This window comes from Oncorhynchus gorbuscha, linkage group LG17 (genome assembly GCF_021184085.1).
Source record: "Oncorhynchus gorbuscha isolate QuinsamMale2020 ecotype Even-year linkage group LG17, OgorEven_v1.0, whole genome shotgun sequence".
NCBI lineage: Eukaryota > Metazoa > Chordata > Actinopteri > Salmoniformes > Salmonidae > Oncorhynchus > Oncorhynchus gorbuscha.
The window spans coordinates 51,546,558-51,570,381 of NC_060189.1; the positions used below are offsets into that span (position 1 = coordinate 51,546,558).

The 23,824-nt window shown below is 44.0% G+C and overlaps 1 protein-coding gene and 1 long non-coding RNA gene across 3 annotated transcripts; both read left to right on the forward strand.

The window, feature by feature from the left end:
* The first annotated feature begins 555 nt into the window (after positions 1–555).
* LOC124001618 (zinc finger protein 205-like) lies at positions 556–15,575 on the forward strand. Of its 2 annotated transcripts, none has more exons than XM_046308567.1 (7): positions 556–1,052; positions 3,960–4,090; positions 4,275–4,448; positions 7,847–7,996; positions 8,393–8,504; positions 9,020–9,141; positions 14,321–15,575. In XM_046308567.1, exons 1-7 carry the CDS (start codon positions 758–760, stop codon positions 15,233–15,235), a joined length of 1,899 nt encoding a protein of 632 aa, XP_046164523.1. In that variant the 5' UTR covers positions 556–757; the 3' UTR covers positions 15,236–15,575. The 2 variants fall into 2 exon arrangements, with proteins under 2 accessions (XP_046164523.1, XP_046164524.1); XM_046308568.1 differs by having other exon boundaries at positions 9,020–9,114.
* A 1,024-nt stretch (positions 15,576–16,599) lies between these two features.
* LOC124001683 lies at positions 16,600–21,618 on the forward strand. Its single transcript, XR_006832834.1, has 3 exons — positions 16,600–19,757; positions 19,968–20,098; positions 20,299–21,618. It is a non-coding gene; the product is annotated as an uncharacterized LOC124001683 (long non-coding RNA).
* The last annotated feature ends 2,206 nt before the right edge of the window (positions 21,619–23,824 follow it).

Below are 23,824 nucleotides of genomic sequence, written 5' to 3' on the forward strand. Positions count from 1 at the left end.
TTGTGGGACTCAATGATGTGTTGTGTTAGATATGCCCCAAACATAACGCTTTGTATTCAGGACAAAGTTGTTAGCAGTTTTACTTTGGTGCCTTATTCCAAACATTTGTATTCTGTACAGGCTTCCTTCTTTTCACTCTGTCATTTAGGTTAGTATTGTGGAGTAACTACAATGTTGTTGATCCACCCTCAGTTATTCCTCTTCCAGCCATTAAACTCAGTAACTGTTTTAAGTCACCATTGGCCTCACGGTGAAATCCCTGGGTGGTTTCCTTCCTCTCCGGCAACTGAGTTAGGAAGGACGCATGTATTTTTGTAAAATATATATATAAACCTAATTCCATTTTGACATTATGGGGTATTGTGTGTGTGTATTAATTAAAACACAAATTATGGAAAAAGTCAAGGGGTGTGAATACTTTCTGAAGGCACTGTATTTGTTGGGTGGTTATGCAATACTGTTTTGTAAACGAAATGTGCAATTCACTCTCCGACCTGTGTAAGGCGGCAATACACAACAACACGTCTCGTCTGCCGTAAAACCACACGAAGAAAAATAAGTAAACGGAAGTGAACAGTGACCAAGAACGCCTTAGCGATTTTATAGTTCTTATTTCGACATTTATTAACTTAAAGACAAATTAAATTTCATAGCAAAACATACTTACCAAAGGCAGTCTTTAATTCGCGTTAGAGACAGGACTTGGTTGATATGTGTTATTTAGGTAACGCTAACTAGCTGCTAAGGTTATCTAACAATGGCTAACTGTAATGGCAACGTTATGGTTTTTCACACGCAAATAGCCTCCATCATGGAGGTGCTAGCGAATGCAGCTGTAGCAGAGATCTGTAAACTCGTAGACGACGACTATGCAGTGTGTCGTTTGGAAATAACTCAAAGCCAGAAAGAAAACAGGGGATTGCGAAGGAAACTACAGCTACTGGAACTGAAGGTGGCACGGGAGCGCGCAGAGAGGACAATGCGAGAGCGCGTCCTCGGCAGTCGCCCCAGAAGTGTCAAGATCCTCGACCGATACAGAGGAATGACAAGAGGTACATTTTGCCCCGTTCCCCTCTGGGCATGTGTTTGGATAGTATGCAATAATTCCTCTGATGTGATTACTTGGATGTCTTGCAAGAAGTCAAGTGTTAGTTCATATCCTTGCCAATTCTAGTCTGTCAAACTGACCAGGTCAAATTTGTTTTATATTGGGTATTCGGTGTATATTTGGTTCTCTCTCGTCAATAGCTACCAAGCATGAGATAATACGATTTCGGATTAAACAAAGCTGCCATAACTAAGAAATGACTATATTCTGAATCAGAGGGAGAAAAATCCACCCCTTTTTTCGTTGTTGAATTATTATTATTTATTATTTTCGGATTTCAGTCTTCAATAGCTCTTCAATAGCATTCACTGTTCAGCTATTAGTGCCTTCAGAAAGTATTCACATCCCTTGACTATTTCCACATGTGGTTTTGTTACAGCCTGAATTTAAAATGTATTATATAGAGATTGTGTCACTGGCCCACACACACACAATACCCCATACCGTCAAGGATTATTTTGTTTAGTTGAAATTCATTAAAAATGAAAAGCTGAAATGTCTTGACTCAAGAAGCATTCAACCCCTTTGCAAGCCTAAATAAGTTCAGGAGTAAAAATGTTCTTATCAAGTCACATAAGTTGCATGGACTCACTCTGTGTGCAATAAGTGTCCAACATGGTTTTTGAATGACTACCTCATCTCTGTACCCCATACATACTGGTAATTGTAAGGCCCCTCAGTTGAGCAGTGAATTTCAAACAAAGATTCAACCATATTGTACAATCCAGGTGTGCAATGCTCTTAGAGACTTACCCAGAAACACTCACAGCTGTAATCACTGCCAAAGGTGATAATATGTATTGACTCAGGGGTGTGAACTTATGTAAATGAGATTTCTGTATTTCATTTTCAATACATTTCATTAGAAACATTGGGCATTCTAATGTAATACATTTTATTGTAAACATAAACATTGGGTGCCTGGAGAAGAGAGGATTCCCCATTGTTGCATCTTTATAACAAGCCAATGTGATCACATCACACCAGAGAAGCTCTCACCATTCAAATCCCCCCGCCAGTTCATTGTGTGAATGCTGTAGCCTATTTTATATCCAGCAAGCAAGAGCAAGGTGCTTCTTTCCTCAAATATACAGTACCCGTCAAAAGTTGCCAAGAGTGTGCAAAGATATTAAGACAAAGGATGGCTACTTTGAAGAAACTCATATTTTTTGGGTTACAACATGTGTGTTATTTCATAGTTTGTTTTCACTATTATTCTACAATGTAGAAAATAGTCTCAATAAATAAAAACCCTGGAATGTGTAGGTGTGTCCAAATGTTTGACTGGTACTGTAGATTGTTAAAGGAATTAGATTCCTATATCATTATTAAACAATTCAATTAAACACTCTGCCCATTCGTAAGAATTTGTAAGATACTTATTTGTATAAAATGGACAGAGGCCAGTCTCAAAATCAATCAATAGCGTTTATTCTCGAGAGTACTGATCATGGTACAGTTTACAACAGGTTATAAACTAAAAATGACGTCATAGGTTTTAAACTGTCCCTACTCCACTCTGATACAATGGCAGTATAGTTCACAAGCCTTCCCACATCATCCACCACCTGTTAAATAATTTACTACCAGCCCAAGGTCTCTCCCCTCCCTGTGTAGAGACAGGATGTCTCGTAAGGAACACAGCATTCCAGCCAGTCTGACGATAGCTCCATTAGTTTCTAACAAGGAACAGAACGTCTTTGTTCTAATTCTTGATTATAATTACACACATTATATTCAGTACTATGATTATAAGATTCATACATCCATACAGTAACATAATAGTATTCTGTTTAGTATAGTTTCGATTGAAATGTATACATAATTTAGTCATTATTGATAAAAATCCCTTAACATAGATATAGAAATATAGAAAGATATATTTTTGAGTTGCTCAATAAGTGACCAAACTATACATCTATCTCTGGGACACATTTGGGATAGGCAACTAGTTCAGGAGCTATAAGAGGAATAGAGAGAGGTTGGAAGAGCGCGAGGCCAGTGGATATGCACGACTTACGCAACGTTTCATCTTCACTGTCCCGATGACCCGACTCCACATCGAAGGCAGATCCAGAATCTCCAGGGAGTGTGGGCAGGGGTCTTATCCTACCCCCACTGAGCGGCGCTCCACAGACGTATCTTCCACAGCGTAAATCTGCTATACTGGGGCCGTGGTCAGACTGCACTTCCTGGTACCTGAAACGGTCATTGTTCTGGGTAGGGTCCTGTAAGTGCAGGGGCAAGTCTGGCAGCAGGGCCTCCTGGACAGGACGTCAGCATATGCGGTGGCGTCCTGGATGTATGACCTTGAAGTTATACTCCCCAAGCTTCTCGAACCACCTCGCCAGTTGACCTTCTGGTTCCTTCATCCTTATGAGCCACCGAAGACTGCTGTGGTCGGTTCGCACGATGAAGGGTCTTCCGAGCAGGAATTGACGAAAGTGTGTAGTGAACTCCACTACTGCCAGTAGCTCCCTCCGTGGGGTACAATAGTTTTGCTCTGTGGAGGACCGCCGCTGTCCGGCTGCATAATAAATGTTGAGATTGCCCAAAAGCTTTGGAAAATGACAGGAGTGGAATGTTAGCTACGAAGATTGGTACCCAGACTAGCTCCTAAACAAAGTATGTCATGAATGTTGGGAGGATGGAGACAAATCCACTTTTTAGGGCAGGCTTGGCACACTTTGTTGAAGAGCTACTGAAGAATAGAAATCTCTCCAAAATGAAAAGGTCTTTCATCTAACTCCCGCGAGTTCTGCAACCAAATTGCAAACACAGAAAGGGGTCTATACCTTGGAGCAGATAGTAGCTAACCTAACCACCTATTTTCACCCAATCACTGTCTCAGGTGAAGGACATCTCACTGAAGGCCACAGGAGCTTTGTGAAGCCAGCAGGACACAGCACATGGAGAGATGACCAACCAATCACTGTTGATGAGGGGAGTGGAACCTCAACCCAGCACATTATCGTGATAGAGGTCAGTGGAATAGTGTTGCATTAAAAATGACAGTTACTTTGTAAATCAAATGTGTCCCCAGCTATTCACTTGCTTACATGTACGTCCTCATTTATCTGCCATATGGGAGTTTGTGAGACTCCCTTACGACATTCTTATCCAATTCAACCGTTGTACTGATAATAACCTCCTCTTTTCTTGTCAGTCTGCAGCTGCAGAGGCTGCAGGTTCTGGAGTCAAGCAGGAGAGGACTGAAGGAGAGAAGGACCCACGGCACAGCAGAGACATCCAGACTGGAGAGTCTGGTGCGCCCCATGTAGCCACGGAGAACCCCACCACTGCCCCAGCACAGCCCAGGACCCGACACAGCATCACGGAGGTCAGTGGAACGCAGAACGCCGTTCTCAAGTCAGCGACAGACACCAAGACTTTAACTGTAACACACAGGCTCTTACACACAGGATCTGACCACAGATCAGAACCAGAGAGACTGGGGGTGCGGAGACTGGGCGTTCCTCCTGCCCCCAGCTCAGACTATTTACCGGTATTTCATCAAAGCCAGAGGACGGTTCATTCAAGTGGGCTTGGTGAATCTTTAGACACTGGCAGTGATGATCCGTCGTGTTCTTACTCTACAGAGCTAGACCCTGGCAACATGCCCTTGGGTTTAGAGATACAGACTGATCTGTCTAGAGGGGACTGGAACCGTTACAGTAGTAGTGTATACTCTGAAGGGTGCCTAGATAAGAAAGGGGAGGGTCTAGTCGTAGATGAAGTGACTATGAAATTGGAGGGTGATGTTCCTCCCACATGGAATGCAGATAGTAACCTAGGAGATGGACACTCACAGGGCAGAGATTTCTTAGATTACAGGGAAAGCTTAGAGACAAATCCAAATGTCACGACCCACTCTCCTTTACACTTGTTCAGGGATCACGACCCAGTGTCCACATCGATGGGCCCTTCCGATTTACACAGCCACGTCCTTTTCCATCAGGTTTTGAACTCAAATGACAGGGATAGAGCCCAGGCTCAGGGAGGGGGAGCCACATCAGGCAATAGTAAAGAGAAACGGTTCAGCTGTACCCAGTGTCACATGTGCTTCACCGAAGCTGGCACCCTGAAGAGGCACCAGAGGGTCCACACAGGGGAGAAACCCTACAACTGTCCCCAGTGTGAGAAGAGGTTCTCCCGCCAGGACCATCTGAAGATGCACCTGAAGATCCACACGGGAGAGAGGCCGTTTGCCTGTACGCACTGCGGGAAGAGGTTTTCAGAGAGGAGCTACCTCAAGATACACCTGCAGAAAAACCATTCCACTCTATAACATAGAAAGTAATCATTCCACTCGATAACTTCTGACATTTAGGTCAAACCCTGTATTAAAGGTAGACTCGGCAAGATGATGTACAGTACCTTCGGAAAGTATTCAGACCCCTTGACTTTTTCCACATTTTTTTTAGGTTACAGCCTTATTCTGAAATTGATTAAATTGTTTTCTCCCCCTCATCAATCTACACACAATACCCCATAATGACAAAGCAAAAACAGGTTTAGACATTTTTGCGAATTTATTAAAAATAAAAACAAAAATTACATTTACATAAGTATTCAGACCCTTTCCTCAGTACTTTGTTGAAGCACCTTTGGCAGCAATTACAGTGTCAAGTCTTCTTGGGTATGACCCTACAAGCTTGCCACACCTGTATTTTGGGAGTTCTCCCATTCTTCTCTGCAGATCCCCTCAAGCTCTGTCAGGTTGGATGGGGAGTGTTGCTGCACAGCTATTTTCAGTTCTCTACAGAGATGTTCGATCGGGTTCAAGTCCGGGCTCTGGCTGGGCCACTCAGACATTCAGAGACTTGTACTATTGGAAGGTGAACCTTCCACTCTGGAGCAGGTTTTCATCAAGAACCTCTCTGTACTTTGCTCCATTCCTCTTTGCCTTGATCCTGACTAGTCTCCCAGTCCCAGCCGCTGAAAAAAGAACAACACAATATGATGCTGCCACCACCATGCTTCACCGTAGGGATGGTACAAAGTCTCCTCCAGACATGACACTTGGCATTCAGGCCAAAGAGTTGAATCTTGGTTTCATCAGACCAGAGAATCTTTGTTTCTCATGGTCTGAGAGTCTTTAGGTGCCTTTTGGCAAACTCCAAGCGGGCTGTCATGTGCCTTTTACTAAGGAGTGGCTTCCGTCTGGCCACTCTACCATAAAGGCCTGATTGGTGGAGTGCTGCAGAGATGGGAGAACCTTCCAGATGGACAACCATCTCCACAGAGAAACTCTGGAGCTCTGTCAGAGTGACCATCGGGTTCTTGGTCACCTCCCTGACCAAGGCCCTCCCCCACCGATTGTTCAGTTTGCCTTGGCATCCAGGTCTAGGAAGAGTCTTGATGGTTCCAAACTTCTTCCATTTAATAATGATGGAGGCCACTGTGTTCTTGGGGACCTTCAATGCTGTAGACATTTTTTGGTACTCTTCCCCAGATCTGTGCCTGTCTCGGAGCTCTATGGCTTGTTTTTTGTTCTGATATGCACTGTCAACTGTGGAACCTTATATAGACAGGTCTGTGGCTTTCCAAATCATGTCCAATCAATTGCATTTACTACAGGTGGACTCCAATCAAGTTGTAGAAACATCTCAAAGATTATCAATGGAAACAGGATGCACCTGGGCTCAATTTTGAGTCTCATAGCAAATAGTCTGAATACTAATGTAAATAAGGTATTATTTAATAACATTGTCATTAGGGGGTATTATGTGTAGATTGCTGAGAATTTGTATTTATTTAATCCATTTTAGAATAAGGCTGTGACTTAACAAAATGTGGAAAAGATCAAGGGGTCTGAATACTTTCCGAAGGCACTGTAGATGTACAAAGTAAACCGCAGTAGTGGGTCAATTTCCACAACAACTAAGTGTGTTGAAATGCAAGGCCCAGACATTGTGGAATATATAAGTCATATTTAGAGGGCAGCAGGTAGCCTGGCAGTTAAACGCTTTGGGCCAGTAACCGAAAGGTGGCTGGTTCGATTCCCTGAGTAGACTAGGTGTGAAATCTGTCTCTGCCCTTGAGCAATTTCTAATTTCTCCTGTAAGTCGCTCTGGATAAATGGCATAAACATGTAAAGGTAAAATAACAAACAGTATAGCATAAAAAGTATGTTACATATTGTGTTTGTACTGTGTAGGCTATATGATGTTCACAAATGCCTATTTCATTACTTCCATTCAACTACTTTTTATCCCAGAATACCTTTAATGAGAAAAAGAATGCAGTTCATCAACTTCATGCAGATTTTTTTGTTCAAACGCATATGTGTGGTTTTCAGATGGTGTATTTAAAACCTGTTTGTTTAATAAACACAAAATGGGACTTTTAATTCCAAGACTTTCCTTGAGACTCTTTAGTATACATCACATCTGATCTCACCCTATTCTGCATACACTGATAGGGCTTTATAACCAATATACACTAAATATAGCTACACACACCCACACACTAACAAACACCTACTGTACACGTCAAAATAGTTTAGTCAGATTTGTCTGATGACTTTGAACTTATCATAGCTGACTTATTTTTGCCCACATCATATTTATGTCCACCATGATGGGTTTAAGAACAATGAAGTCACTAACTACAGTATAGGACTCAAACGTAGTGGGGAGGGATAAACACTCCATGTTGAAAGTGTGTTTATCTGTGTGTACGTACCTGAGGGAGTGTATGTATGTCTGTGTAATCTGTATCACCTGTCTCTTCCAGGAGGATGAAGGTCCAGAGGTGCTGCTGGTGAAGGAGGAGGGTCTGGGGAACACTGAGGGGACCATGGTCATGGAGGACAACCAGACTACACCTGATGAACCCACAGAAGAACCAGCTGAGCAGCACAGGACCACACACAGTCTTCCTGAGGTGAGCCCACTGTAAACTACTGTCTGAATTATATTAGGTCAGGGCCCGAATCCACAAAGACTCTTAGTGTAGGAGGACTGGTCTACGATCAGTTTTGCCTTGTAGATCATAATGAATAAGACTATATGGAAAGATCCTAGATCAGCACTCTTTGTGGGTACGGGGCCGCGTCTTTATGAATTATGTGTTAAATGTGCAACTATGCCTTTGAATTATCAAACCATTTAAGAGTAAATTAATCAAATCAATTAATATGTTTGCATCGTATCAAATTAACTTACATAGTTGCATAGTACTCATATCAATCCCTCATTTCCCAATCAGAAGATGCTCCAAAGCTGGATGCTCATATCTGATTTCTTGATCCAACATCCTCTCATTCTGTATCTCTTACAGTCAGTAGACATGGAGGATGGGAAGCTTGATCTCCTGCTGGTCAAAGAGGAGACAATAGAGGATGGACCAGAGAGCATTAACCTGCTGAGTGGACTAAATATGGGGGAGCAAGGTAAGGGAGAATTACATATAGCACATTGCTTTCCGACAGGTGGCATCGCTTCTATGCAAGGCTCATCCCTCATCACTGCTGGAGGGACCTTCTCACTATCTGGGCGGCAGGTAGCCTAGTGGTTAGAGCGTTGGGCCAGTAACCGAAAGGTTGGTGGATCGAATCCCTGAGATGACAATCTGTCGTTCTGCCCCTGAACACAGTTAACCCACTGTTCCTAGGCCGTCATTGTAAATATGAATTTGTTCTTAACTGACTTGCCTAGTTAAATAAAGGTTCAATTTAAAGAACTGATATAAAACAATGCATATAGTCTACATACAGTAATAGATTTTCAAAAGGAATAGTGATGCGCCTGCCTGGCTCTCCTCATTCATAAAATGAAATCAATATAACGTATTTTTACATACAAAAACACACATTATAATGTCTGAACTTGACCAGTTAATTGACCAAAATAAAGGGAGTTTTCCCTGTCATGTTTGTAAAGTGTATTTTCTAACCTCTTCCTGCAGGTGTTTGGTTGGAGGCTAGTAGAGGAGACTGGGCGGCCAGCTTGGATTCCCAGGCCGGTGCAGCCAAGAGCCCAGGGGACAACATCACTGAGCAGGTCAGGACCAGAGGCGACATAGTGGAGGTCAGTGGATGGGACAGTGTCCTCAACACTGGGCTGGGGAACAACACTGTTAACCACAACCAGAAACAGACAGTCAAACACAAAACCACAACCGATCTTAAGACTCCATGACAACAGACTGGCTGTGACCAGGACAAGGGGTAGATTTGGTCTGCAGGGTCGGGGAGGTGTCCTTATGCGGCAGGAGAGAACAGATACAGACTCTGCTAGCGATGCTCCATCCTGCTCCTATAGTTGTGATTCAGAGAGACAGATTGGGCCTCAGGTTAACCCCCTAACAGGTGCTGCCTTCAGCCTGCCTTCTATAGGATCTATCAACTGGAACACAGACCCTGTGACAACACAGACATTCCCTGGCCTTCGTCCTCCTCACACTCTCCTAATGTTAAACCAGACCTCAGACAATGCCAGTGCCTCAACACTAAAAGGCTACACAAGCTCATTGACAAATGACAGTAGTAGTGACGCTATCAGTAGATCCGGTGGCAAAGAGAAGCGTGTTCATTCTGTGGGAAAGCCTTCGGTTTCCCCAAACAGGTGGAGATCCACCAGGGGATGCACACGGGGGCTAAACCTTTCAGCTGCCAGTGTTTCACACTTGTCCTGATGTGGCAGGGGAGAAACCCTACAGCTGCACCCCAGTGTGCGAAGAGGTTCTCCTGCCAGCACCAGCTGAAGAAGCACTCGAAGGTCCACACGGGAGAGAGGCTGTTCACACTGCGGGAAGAGGTTCTCAGAGAGGAGCTACCTCAGGATACACCAGCAGAAAATGCACACGGCCCATCTATAGTAATGTAGTACTAGTTACTGTCACGAATTACTAAGGTGGGTGGAATCAGGCGCAGAGAGTAGGTTTCAGTTATTAGACAGTTTATTCTCCGGTGCACAAAACGACGGTCAACCCAACACACAGGGTGAATAAATATTCTAACCCAAACACAGGACCAAAATAGTCCGGAGAATAAAACACATGAACACCACCAAATAACAGGAATACAAAAAACAATCCCGCACAAAACAAGGGCGGGACAACCTACTAAATATAAGGACGCTAATTAAACTAAAATACACACAGGTGAAACTAATAGGACAAAACCAACAGACAAACGAAAAAGGGATCGGTAGTGGCTAGTAGGACGGTGACGACGACCGCCGAGCACCGCCCGAACAGGCAGGGGAGGCAACTTCGGCGGAAGTCGTGACAGTTACTTTGTAGTTAATTCTGTTGCTTGTGGATGTACAGGGAACTGGATGAGGTGAACTGAGGAAAGAATGTGTATGATGAGGTAGAGCTGGTGTGATTGTGTCTGTAAGAATGCTTCACTTATTAAGTGTCATTTTTACTTGACATAAAGTAAAGATGACATAAATGTGTGTGAAATGTTAAATATATTCCAAAGGATTCTAAATTGTATTTTATTAAAGCGAAGGTACAGAAAAGTTTACGTAATATCAAGAATGTACTCCGGTTGTCCCTCGTTTAGAGGCAGAGACCAGTTTCCCTTTTTATAAAAATAGTTTATTACGACAGAAGAGCAAAGTGTATCAATAGGTCTGTATAGGAGCAGATCAGGTTCACATGATTTAGGTAAAATGCTTCATTCATATAGAGTTTGAGTCACTATTATAGCTCATATAGTTAGTTATTCAGGTCTAAGAAACTGAGAAAGGCCAAATGTGAAACCAGAACAGAACACAATGTAAGAAATACAGCATGGCTACAATGCATGATTTAAAGATGGAAATGCAATTGGTTAAGCATGAAACGCACTGAGAACACTTCCGATAGGTATTTATCACAGTGGGAGGCCGTTTCTCCTCTTGCTAGAACAAAAGCGTTACCTGCTGTATGCCGACCCGGTAGCGACGAACCTGCGGTTTCTACTTGTAGAATTGTGATGCTCCTCATTGGCCAACAACTTGACTTTGAGCCAATCCAAGAGCACGAACTGGGGGAGCTAAAATGTGTGACAACAAAAGGGGTAAGAAAATGTGGCACATTCTCTGTACATCCATGGTTAAATGTCATGAGCCAGACTTCCAATGCAATGTAAGCTATAGGATGGTTTCTGGCTAAGTGCACAGACGCAATGCGGTTTATGCTCATTTATAAAACCCTCTTCGGCCTCACTCCCCCCTATCTGAGATATCTACTGCAGGTCTCATTCTCCACATACAACGCCCGTTCTGCCAGTCACAGTCTGTTAAAGGTCCCCCAAAGCACACGCATCCCTGGGTCGCTCGTCTTATCAGTTCGCTGCAGAAAAACACTCAAACAGGACAGTTGTATCTCAATCTCTTCATTCAAAGACTCAATCCATGGACACTCTCACTGACAGTTGTGGCAGCTTTGCGTGATGTAGCTAGTATTGACATAATTCAATCACAATGGATTAGTTTCCATGAAACAGCTGCCTGTGTTAGTGCAGTGTCCTTAGCTAGCCATGCTGTGCTAGCTTGCGAATATGCTAACGTTAACTAGATATTTAAACATTTGGCCATGGGCTGGTACTGGTAGTATGGGATTATGGAGAGTGATTACGAGGTAGTTATCTACCGTCTGGCTAGTATCAACAAGGGCTTTCTACAACAAACATCAACATTAGCACAGCTAGTTAGCAAACATTGGAATCTAGACCATAACTTAACACAGACGGGACATCCGTTACCAAGCAATGCTACTGCCACCTTCTGATTTGGAGAATTGTAACAAGGCTGAGTGGCAGACGACATCAAGGTCTTTGCTGTGTGAATACAAAATATAATTGACTGTCGACACTGTTCAGAGGCACTGTCGGCAGACAAACGGTTGACAATCACTACCAGTGAGCTTTTACAAAAATCAATACAATCAGCAGAAGTAACATACCGTTTCTTATCTGTAACCCACACGGAAGGACTCAAAAGGGCTGGTTACACACACTTGCTATCAGTCTTCCCTTTTGAGAGAAATGGTGCATGCCATTTATTTCATTTACATTACAATAGTCAATGTAATGTCCAGAACAGTTCTTTAACACAGCAACGCAGGTTCTCACACAAACACTATATCCCCGTCTCTCGGTTGTAGCTCTTGTCTAACTGCACGCAACACTGCTTGAATAACCCGCTGTTAGCAAAGCGTGGACAGTGTTGACCAAATAAGAGAGACTGCCGTGTGCCATACTGTTTACCTTTAACCTTCCCGTAGTAGCTAGGGCAGGGTCTGACCCCAAACTTCTACCTGGTCGCATTAACATAGTTAGAAAATACACTGCTCAAAAAAATACATGGAACACTTAAACAACACAATGTAACTCCAAGTCAATCACACTTCTGTGAAATCAAACTGTCCACTTAGGAAGCAACACTGATTGACAATAAATTTCACATGCTGTTGTGCAAATGGAATAGACAACAGGTGGAAATTATTGGCAATTAGCAAGACACCCCCAATAAAGGAGTGGTTCTGCAGGTGGTGACCACAGACCCCATCTTAGTTCCTATGCTTCCTGGCTGATGTTTTGGTCACTTTTGAATGCTGGCGGTGCTTTCCTTCTAGTGGTAGCATGAGACAGAGTCTACAAACCACACAAGTGGCTCAGGTAGTGCAGCTCATCCAAGATGGCACATCAATGCGAGCTGTGGCAAGAAGGTTTGCTGTCTCTGTCAGCGTAGTGTCCAGAACATTGAGGCGCTACCAGGAGACAGGCCAGTACATCAGTAGACGTGGAGGAGGCCGTAGGAGGGCAACAACCCATCAGCAGGACCGCTACCTCCGCCTTTGTTCAAGGAGGAGCACTGCCAGAGCCCTGCAAAATGACCTCCAGCAGGCCACAAATGTGCATGTGTCTGCTCAAACGGTCAGAAACAGACTCCATGAGGGTGGTATGAGGGCCCGACGTCCACAGGTGGGGGTTGTGCTTACAGCCCAACACCGTGCAGGACGTTTGGCATTTGCCAGAGAACACCAAGATTGGCAAATTCGCCACTGCTTTCATCTGTGCTCTTCACAGATGAAAGCAGGTTCACACTGAGCACATGTGACAGACGTGACAGTCTGGAGACGCCCTGGAGAACGTTCTGCTGCCTGCAACATCCTCCAGCATGACCGGTTTGGCGGTGGGTCAGTCATGGTGTGGGGGGCCGCAAAGCCCTCCATGTGCTCGCCAGAGGTAGCCTGATTGCCATTAGGTACCGAGATGAGATCCTCAGACCCCTTGTGAGACCATATGCTGGTGCGGTTGGCCCTGGGTTCCTCCTAATGCAAGACAATGCTAGACCTCATGTGGCTGGAGTGTGTCAGCAGTTCCTGCAAGAGGAAGGCATTGATGCTATGGACTGGCCCGCCCGTTCCCCAGACCTGAATCCAATTGAGCACATCTGCGACATCATGTCTCGCTCTATCCACCAACGCCACGTTGCGCCACAGACTGTCCAGGAGTTGGCGGATGCTTTTAGTCCAGGTCTGGGAGGAGATCCCTCAGGAGACCATCCACAAGGCCATCAGGAGCATGCCCAGGCGTTGTAGGGAGGTCATACAGGCACGTGGAGGCAACACACACTACTGAGCCTCATTTTGACTTGTTTTAAGGACATTACATCAAAGTTGGATCAGCCTGTAGTGTGGTTTACCACTTTCATTTTGAGTGTGTCTCCAAATCCAGCCCTTCATGGGTTGATAAATTTGATTTCCATTGATAATTTTTGTGTGATTTTGTTGTCAGCACATTCAACTATGTAAAGAAAAAAGTATTTAATTAGAATATTTCATTCATTCAGATCTAGGATGTGTTATTTTAGTGTTCCCTTTATTTTTTTGAGCAGTGTATATTTTACTTGTCACGTATCGTTTTGTGCGATAAAAGTACTTTACTTCAAAGTTATGTGAGCATATGGCTATTTTGTTGAAATGAAACACAAAATTGACACTGCTGACTTGATTTTTTATTTGTATTTTTAGGGACTGAGTTTCCCTTATCTCAGTCGAACCAAAACATACTTCATTCTTAAATCAACACATATGCAATTGTTTTAATAATAAACTCCAATGGCTCCATATTGTTAGGTACTTATATCACAGTATTAGAGATGGGCTTGACTGTGGTTAACAGTTTATAATATCATGTAATGTTTCTGTGGGTTCAGCAGAGTTTATTATATAAACCTTTACACTTTTCTGCACAATCTCATTTTGCAGTCTGCAGTCGAGGAAGACCTGCTGATATCCAGTGTTACTGGTGGGAGAGAGTGGACCTCTGAAGAGGCTGATCACAAACCCTGGCCCCGGATCAGGATCCTGGACCAGGAGCCTTCACTCTTCCTTTCTGAGTCGGAACCAGGACCCAAACGTGAGGTTAAGAGACTCCACCACCACACAGAACACAACCAGTGGACAGGTGGACTGAACAACCTCAGCCCTGGTGGTCATCAGAGAGACAGAGGCTCCAGTCAGGGATCCAGTCTGCAGCCCAGACCCTTCTCTTCACAGCCTCAGTGCAGGGATGGAGTAGGGCCTGGGGCTGATAGAGATAGGAACAGGAGGGTCTATGATACAAACACCACAGTATCCATGGTGAACAGAGCAGGTCACACTGGGCTTCAGCTTTCACAGAGAGTGGTGGTTGACCCCCCTGGCAGTAGTCTATCAGGATGTCTGTCTCCTTCAGGTTCTCGTCTAATGCCTGGTGACTGGGTTAATAGAAGGCCTGGACCTGGGTCTATCCTTCCTCAGCTGCCTCGTGGTAACCCCACGAATGCAGACAGGGTGAGGATGAGCGGTCACCATGAGAGGTACGTAGCCTATAACACAGAACACAACAACACCCAAACAATGGCTAGAGGTCAAGGAGGTAGCTCTAAATTGGCTCCTGCTTCCACCTCATCTGGTGTCATTGGGTCACAACGTGGGAGGCCGAGCATTAAGACGGACGCAGACAAGCCGTACTCCTGCCCCACATGTGGGAAGCGCTTCGCTCATGCAAACTATGTGAAGCAGCACCAGACTGTTCACACCAAGGAGAGGCCGTTTATGTGCAAGCTGTGTTACAAGAGCTTCTCCTTCCAGAGTAACCTTATCAAACATAGAAGTGTCCACTATGGGGAGAAATCATAGTAGTGTGGCTTGAGATGTACACAGGATATCTGGGAACCATCCTTTAGCTGACATGGTTATCATGTGAAGTGTCTTGGGGTTAGAGGGTTTTTTGGATTACTAAGTCCCTCAGCGCTGTTCAATGTCAGTCCTGGAGGGCCAAAACCCTTCTGGTCTTCATATTCTCCTAATAAGGGACTAATTCAGACCTAGGACACCAGGTGAGTGCAATTAACTACCAGGATTGAACAATAGTTAGTTTTCTACAAAGAAATAAAGTGGGGCAAAAAATAAATTTGTCAGCCACCAATTGTGCAAGTTCTCCCACGTAAAAAGATGAGGCCCGTAATTTTCATCATAGGTACACTTCAACTATGACAGACAAAATGAGAAAAAAAATCCATAAAATCACATTGTTGGATTTTTTATGAATTTATTTGTAAATTATGGTGGAAAATAAATATGTGGTCACCTACAAACAAGCAAGATTTCTGGCTCTCACAGACCTTCTTTAAGAGGCTCCTCTGTCCTCCACTCATTACCTGTATTAATGGCACCTGTTTGAACTCGTTATCAGTATAAAAGACACCTGTCCACAACCTCAAACAGTCACACTCCAAACTCCACTATGGCCAAGACCAAAGAGCTGTCAAAGGACACCAGAAACAAAATTGTAGACCTGTACCAGGCTGGGAAGACTGAATCTGCAATAGGTAAGCAGCTTGGTTTGAAGAAATCAACTGTGGGAGCAATTATTAGGAAATGGAAGACATACAAGACCACTGATAATCTCCCTCGATCTGGGGCTCCATGCAAGATCTCACCCCGTGGGGTCAAAACGATCACAAGAACGGTGAGCAAAAATCCCAGAACCACACGGGGGGACCTAGTGAATGACCTGCAGAGAGCTGGGACCAAAGTAACAAAGCCTACCATCAGCAAGGGCATTGAAGATGAAACTTGGCTGGGTCTTTCAGCATGACAATGATCCCAAACATACCGCCCGGGCAACGAAGGAGTGGCTTCGTAAGAAGCATTTCAAGGTCCTGGAGTGGCCTAGCCGGTCTCCAGATCTCAACCCCATAAAAGATCTTTGGAGGGAGTTGAAAGTCCGTGTTGCCCAGCAATAGCCCCAAAACATCACAACATCTAGAGGAGATCTGCATGGCGGAATGGGCCAAAATACCAGCAACAGTGTGTGACAACCTTGTGAAGAATTACAGAAAACGTTTGACCTCTGTCATTGCCAACAAAGGGTATATAACAAAGTATTGAGATAAACTTTTGTTATTGATCAAATACTTATTTTCCACCATAATTTGCAAATATTTCATAAAAAATCCTACAATGTGATTTTCTTGATTTTTTTTTCTCATTTTGTCTGTCATAGTTGAAGTGTACCTATGATGAAAATTACAGGCCTCTCATCTTTTTAAGTGGGAGAACTTGCACAATTGGTGGCTGACTAAATACTTTTTTGCCCTACTGTTGGTGAGCAAATCTGTTAATAAATGAGAAATCATGTTATCCTTTCATGTATTGATTTTGTATTTGCTTGTTTATCATTTAGAATTCAAATGCAACTTAGTCTCCTTGGCATCCTTCGAACCTATAAGTGTCTATCCTTACCACCGATTGGATCTAGCCAACCATTCTCTTTAGGTCATTTACGGTAATTTTCCTATACAAGTCTGCTCTGAGCTTGAAAGACACTGATCGTGGCCTTTTCTCAATTGGTTTTGAGCAAATCCTGCATCCTCTCTCCTCCGGCCTCCTTTTGAATAAGGTCAAAGGTAATCGAAGAGAGGTAATGTGGACGAAAATGCGCTTGAATGAAATTAGACTGCTTCTCCGTATTCGCGGATCATGAGGCAAATTATGTTTAGGGCTGGATCCCAAAATAAATGGGTAAAGTGATAATTAAGTTAGTTGTGCAAGATAAAACACAAGTAGCATATTTGTTTTTAAACATCTGCATGCTTTTCTCCACCAACAAAACAAAAGCTGATTCAAAAGTTGCATGGTAGATTTCAAAAAGACTATCAAGGAGGGGAGGACACTTCCTTTCGACTATAACGAATTCATAAGTCCTTGACCACTTATCCTAGGACGGAAGGCGCACCCGGGTGGATGGTGGTTGGAAGAGTGCGCTTGTTTGAAATAGAAAAGCGTTGCGGTAGCTTTGATAAAGAATAACATCAAGACGAAGCAGCTGCTTTATAAGTGGTATGCACTGTTGAGCGCTACATCCCGAGGGGTTCGTGTTGATTGTCCGGAGATTGTGACAGACGGTTAAATGGCGTCCCTTGACAAGGCACAAGGCAAGAACAACATCTATGTCAGAAAAAGTGCAGTATTATCATAAGGAGACATATACTTGGAATACGGAGGAGGAATGGAGGGAACAAGAGAGGCAGAGGAGGTCTAAGAGAGAGAGGGAGGAATACAGCGAGCTTGAGTCTGTTCAAAATGGCAGAAAAAGGGAAGGTTTGTTAAAGAATAATTGTAGAAAGTGTAAGCAGAGAGCTGAAGACAGGAGGAGAAATAGAAGTGAATAAGGTCAAAGTATCAGAGGTTGTAGGTGTGGTGAAGTACTCTGAGCCAGAGGCTTGCACTTAGGGTCAGGATAAAGATGAGTCTGTGGCAGTAGGAGTGAAGTTTTTGGGAAAAGTGGACCCTTTTGGCTGATCCATTTGTGGTTTCAGGGTGGGTGAAAACAGAGTTGGGTGCTGTGGGAATCGATGAGGGTAACCAGAAGTTGTCTTGTGATAATTGTTTGTGTTTCTGCTTGTAAGAGGGAGAAGGTGCTCCCAAGTTAAACAAATGGGGGCAAGAAATGAATTTAATTGTTTTGCTCTCAAGAAAAGGGCACCATTGAAAGGAGTGATCACCGGGGTAGCAGTAAATGTAAAAGTTGACCAACTGAAGGGGAAGATGCCCAGTGGTTGTGATGCTCGTCGCACAGACAGGGTGGCTTGAGTGATGAAACAGTCATTGTCTGTTCTTTTAAGTTTTTATGTTGTCTTTGGCCGACAAAGTGATGTTAGGATATATACGTTATCCCGTACAAGCTTTTGTGCCGAATACATTACGTTGTTACAGGTGTCAAGCTTATGGGCATATGGCAGCAATGTGTAGGAGGGAGGATCCTAGGTGTGAGAAGTGTGCAGAAGGGCATGAGACAAAGGAATGTGTAGCATTGGGGAAAGTAGTGGTATGTGTTAATTGTAGCGGTGCCCATCAAATCAAACTTTATTTGCCACAGGCGCCAAATACAACAAAGGTAGACTTTACCGTGAAATGCTGACTTACAAGCCCTTAAGCAACAGTGCAGTTCAAGAAGAAGAAAACATTTACAAAGTAGGCTAAAATCAGGTTAGAAATGTCCCGTGCGAGAGAGGCAGGTTGAGGTTTCCAAGGTTAGAGTAGTGTAGAAGTTGTCATATGCTGAGGCAGTGAAGAAAGTAGAGGAAGAGGAGTCGGGGGGAGGGGTCCTGAGAGCAGTGGTGTGAATAGTAGTTCTGTACCATTACAGAAGGATAAACCAACAAGTGATATGTGTCAGTAATATGTTTTTTTTGTTGCATTTATAGCAATGATTATCAGCTGTACTGCATGGATGGAACGTAAGTCTCAGAAAATGCAGGTTGTGGTGGCAGCTGCAGAGGTAGTTGTGTGTACAAGATTTGACATCAGAAGAGTTACAGGGTGTGTTAAGTGGTGGTGTCCCATCCTTTCATTTTTCTATTGTGTTATTGACTGTACGTTTGTTTATCCCATGTGTAACTCCCGTGTTGTTGTTTTTGTCGAACTGTATAAGTGAGTTGTAATCCAGTCTAGTAAGTGGCGGCAATGCAACATTTATTTGATGCCAACCGCGGTTAAACCACGAAGAAGAAGACCACTTATCGGTTTCCGTTTTACGGACGACAGACTTTTTTTTCTCCCTCAAATGCGGAAAGGCACATGAATAGGTTTGATGTGTAACGTAATAAACAATACCGTATTTCAAAGAACAGCGCGCATAGACTTTTTTATTTATCCGCCAACCAATAACATCTGTGTAAACAATGACCAATAACAATTTCCACGTTGCATTTTTGTTGATATTTAGACTTATTAACATCCTGGAACTCAAAACTACACAACATCACTCCATGTAGAATTTAAATCGCGTTGGAGTCCGAACTTGATGTTATCTAGGTAACGTTAGCTAACTGTATGGATTTTCACACTCAAATAGCCTCCATCATGGAGCTGCTAGCGAATTCAGCCGTGGCTGAGATCTGTAAATTCGTACACGACGACTATGTAGTGTTTACTTTGGAAATAACTCAAAGCCAGAAAGAGAACTGGATTGCGGCGGAAACTACAGCTCCTGGAAATGAAGGTGGCACGAGAGCGCGTCCTCGCCAGTCGTCCCAGTAGAGTCAAGATCGTCGACCGATACAGATGAATGACAAGAGGTACATTTTTCAGAAGCCGGATGCCGTGGGTCATGTCTAGAAGGAATGTCATGCCGCTAATGTGAAAAGTTTCGTCGGTGAGACTTTTGAGATTTCAGTTAATACTCTTCCTAACATTAACCTAATTATAGTAACCTGCTACGTTAAGTATCCAAAGCTGCTTAAAGTCCGCTAACCTGATACGAAAAGTGACTTCTGACATTAGCTGCAACCTACCTCGTCAAAATCGACGCTACGTGGACAGTACATTATTGAACCACCTCCTTTCCCCTCAATAACCCTTTTAGGTGAAGGACATCTCACTTGAGGCTACAGGAGCTCTGTGAAGCCAGCGCGACACAGCATGTGGAGAGATGACCAACCCATATCTATAGATGAGGGTTGTGGAACCTCAACCTAGCATGTTATCGTGATAGAGGTTGGTGTCATAGTGTAACATAGAAAATTACTGTACATCAAATGTGTCTCGTTTATTTCAGAAAGGCTCCCCTCAGCTATTAATTTTCTTACATGTTCATCCTTATTTATCTGCCATAGGGGTACTTGTGAGACTTCCCAGTGACATTGTTATCCAATTCAAATCATGTACAGATAATAACTTCTCGTGTCAATCTGCAGAGGCTGCAGGTCCTGGGTTCAATCAGGAGAGGACTGAAGGTGAGTACCTAAGACACAACAGAGACATTGACTAGAACAGCGGCCTGAGTGATGCCATTGTAGCCATGGAGGACCTCCCCACCATCACCATGTCCCAGACCAGGACCCAGTGCAATGTCAGTGGAACAGCGAACACCGTCCTCATGTCAGAGACGTACACCAAGACTTTAACTGTAACACAAAGGCTCTTACACACCGGATCTTCCCACAAATCAGACCCAGAGAGGCTGGGTCTGATCCTGGCTCAGAGTATTTACAGGTATTTCAGCAGAGCCAGAGGACAGTTAATTCCTGTGGGGATAGTGATGCATTAGACATTGGCAGCCATTATCCGTCTTGTTCTTACGCTACAGAGATGGACCCTGGCAACATATCCTTGGGTTTAGACACAGACTGATCTGTCTAGAGGGAATTGGAACCTGTACAGTAGTAGTGTAACTCTGAAGGGTGCCTAGATAGGCAAGGGCAGGGAAGGTGACATTCCTCCTACATGGAATGCAGAGATTTCTTAGATTACAGGGAAAGTTTAGAGACAAATCCAAATATTCACAACCCACTCCCCCCCTTTCCACGTGTTCAGGGACTGCGACCCAGTTTGCTCATCGATGGGGCCTTCCGATTCAAACGTCCTTTTCGATCAGGTATTGAACTTAAGGGCCAAATCACGGGGAGGGGGAGCCACATCAGGCAATACTAAAGAGAAACGGTTCCTCTGCATGTTCTGTAACAACGGCTTTAGCTGCCTCCAGAAGGTGGAGATCCACCAGAGGGTCCAGACAGGGGAGAATCCCTTCAGCTGTACCCAGTGTGATAAGAGATTCTCCCGCCAGGACCACTTGAAGAGGCACCAGATGGTGGATTCTCCCGACATCACCAGCTGAACATGAGCCTGAAGGTCCACAGGGGAGAGAAGCCTGTACACACTGCAGGAAGAGGTTCTTAGAGAAGAGCTACCTAAGGACACACCAGCAGAAAACAATCCCACTCTAGAACATAGAAAGAAACCATTCCACTCGATAGCTTCTGATGTTGAAGTCAAACCCTGCATTAAAGACAAAGATGAATTGTGATTGTTGTCAGCAGAAAACATCCACAGATGCAGTTGGAATTACGAGAGTAAAAGGTTTCAATGTTCAATATTCCTGAGTAAAATATTGCATCCAGACACTGTGATATATAAGACATACAGTGCCTTCAGAAAGTATTCACACCCCTTGACTTTTTCCACATTTTGTTGTGTTACAGCCTGAATTTAAAATATATTAAATATATTGTTTTTCACTGGCCTACACGCAATACCCCATAATGTTAAAGTGAATTATGTTTTTAGATTTTTTTTACAAATAATAAATAAATGAAAAGCTGAAATGTCTTGAGTCAAGTATTCAACCCCTTTGTTATGGCAAGCCTATATACTTTTGGGAGTAAAAATGTGCTTAACAAGTCACAAGTTGCATGGACTCACTCTGTACAACAATAGTGTTTAACATGATTTTTGAATGACTATCTTATCTCTGTACGCCACACATGTAATTATCTGTAAGGTCCCTCAGATTGAGCAGTGAATTTCAAACACAGATTCAACCACAAAGACCAGGGAGGATTTTCAATGCCTTGCAAAGATTGGTTAAAAATTTAGAAGACATTGGATATCCCTTTGAGCATGGTTAAGTTATTAATTACACTTTGGATGTTGTATCAATACAAAGAGACAGGTGTCCTTCCTTACTCAGTTGCCGGAGAGGAAGGAAACTGCTCAGGGATTTCACTATGAGGCCAATGGTGACTTTTAAACAGAGTTTAATAGCTGTGATAGGAGAAAATTGAGGATGGATCAATAACATTGTAGTTACTCCACAATACTAATCTAATTGACAGAGTGAAAAGAAGGAAGACTGTACAGAATAAAAAATATTCCACAATATGCACCCTGTTTGCAACACGGCCTACTACCAAAATCTGCAGGCTCTCCTTCACTGCAGCCAACGTCAGTAAAACACTTAAACGTGTTAACCATTGCAAGGCTGCAGGCCCAGACGGCATCCCCAGCCGCGTCCTCAGAGCATGCGCAGACCAGCGGGCTGGTGTGTTTACGGACATATTCAATCAATCCTTATCCCAGTCTGCTGTTCCCACATGCTTCAAGAGGGCCACCATTGTTCCTGTTCCCAAGAAAGCTAAGGTAACTGAGCTAAATGACTATTGCCCCGTAGCACTCACTTCCGTAGTCATGAAGTGCTTTGAGAGACTAGTCAAGGACCATATCACCTCCACCCTACCTGACACCCTAGACCCACTCCAAATTGCTTACCGCCCCAATAGGTCCACAGACGACGCAATCGCAATCACACTGCACACTGCCCTAACCCATCTGGACAAGAGGAATACCTATGTAAGAATGTTGTTAATCGACTACAGCTCAGCATTTAACACCATAGTACCCTCCAAACCAGTCATCAAGCTCGAGACCCTGGGTCTCGACCCTGCCCTGTGCAACTGGGTCCTGGACTTCCTGATGGGCCGCACCCAAGTGGTGAGGGTAGGTAACAACATCTCCACCCCGCTGATCCACAACACTGGGGACCCACAAGGGTGCGTTCTCAGCCCTCTCCTGTACTCCCTGTTCACCCACGACTGAGTGGCCATGCACGCCTCCAACTCAATCATCAAGTTTGCAGACGACACTACAGTGGTAGGCTTGATTACCAATAATGATGACACGGCCTACAGGGAGGAGGTGAGGGCCCACGGAGTGTGGTGTCAGGAAAATAACCTCACACTAAATGTCAACAAAACAAAGGAGATGATTGTGGACTTCAGGAAACAGAAGAGGGAGCAGCTCCCTATCCACATTGACGGGACAGTAGTGGAGAGGGTGGAAAGTTTTAAGTTCCTTGGTGTACACATCAAGGACAAACTGAAATGGTCCACCCACACAGACAGCATGGCGAAGAAGGCGAAGCAGCGCCTCTTAAACCTCAGGAGGCTTGTCACCAAAAACACTCACAAACTTTTACAGATGCACAATCGAGAGCATCCTGTCAGGCTGTATCACCACCTGGTACGGCAACTGCTACGCACATAACCGTAAGGCTCTCCAGTGGGTAGTGAGGTCTGCACAACGCATCACCAGGGGGAAAACTACCTGCCCCCCAGGACACCTACACTACCCGATGTCACAGGAAGGCCATAAAGATCATCAAAGACATCAACCACCCAAGCCACTGCCTGTTCACCCCGCTATCATCCAGAAGGCGAGGTCAGTACAGGTGCATCAAAGCGGGGACAGAGAGACTGAAAAACAGCTTCTATCTCAAGGCCATCAGACTGTTAAACAGCCATCACTAACATTGAGTGGCTGCTGCCAACATACTGACTCAACTCTTGCCACTTTAATAATGGACAAATTGAGGTAATACATTTTTCACTAGCCACTTTAAACAATGCCACTTTATATAATGTTTACCCTACATTACTCATCTCATAT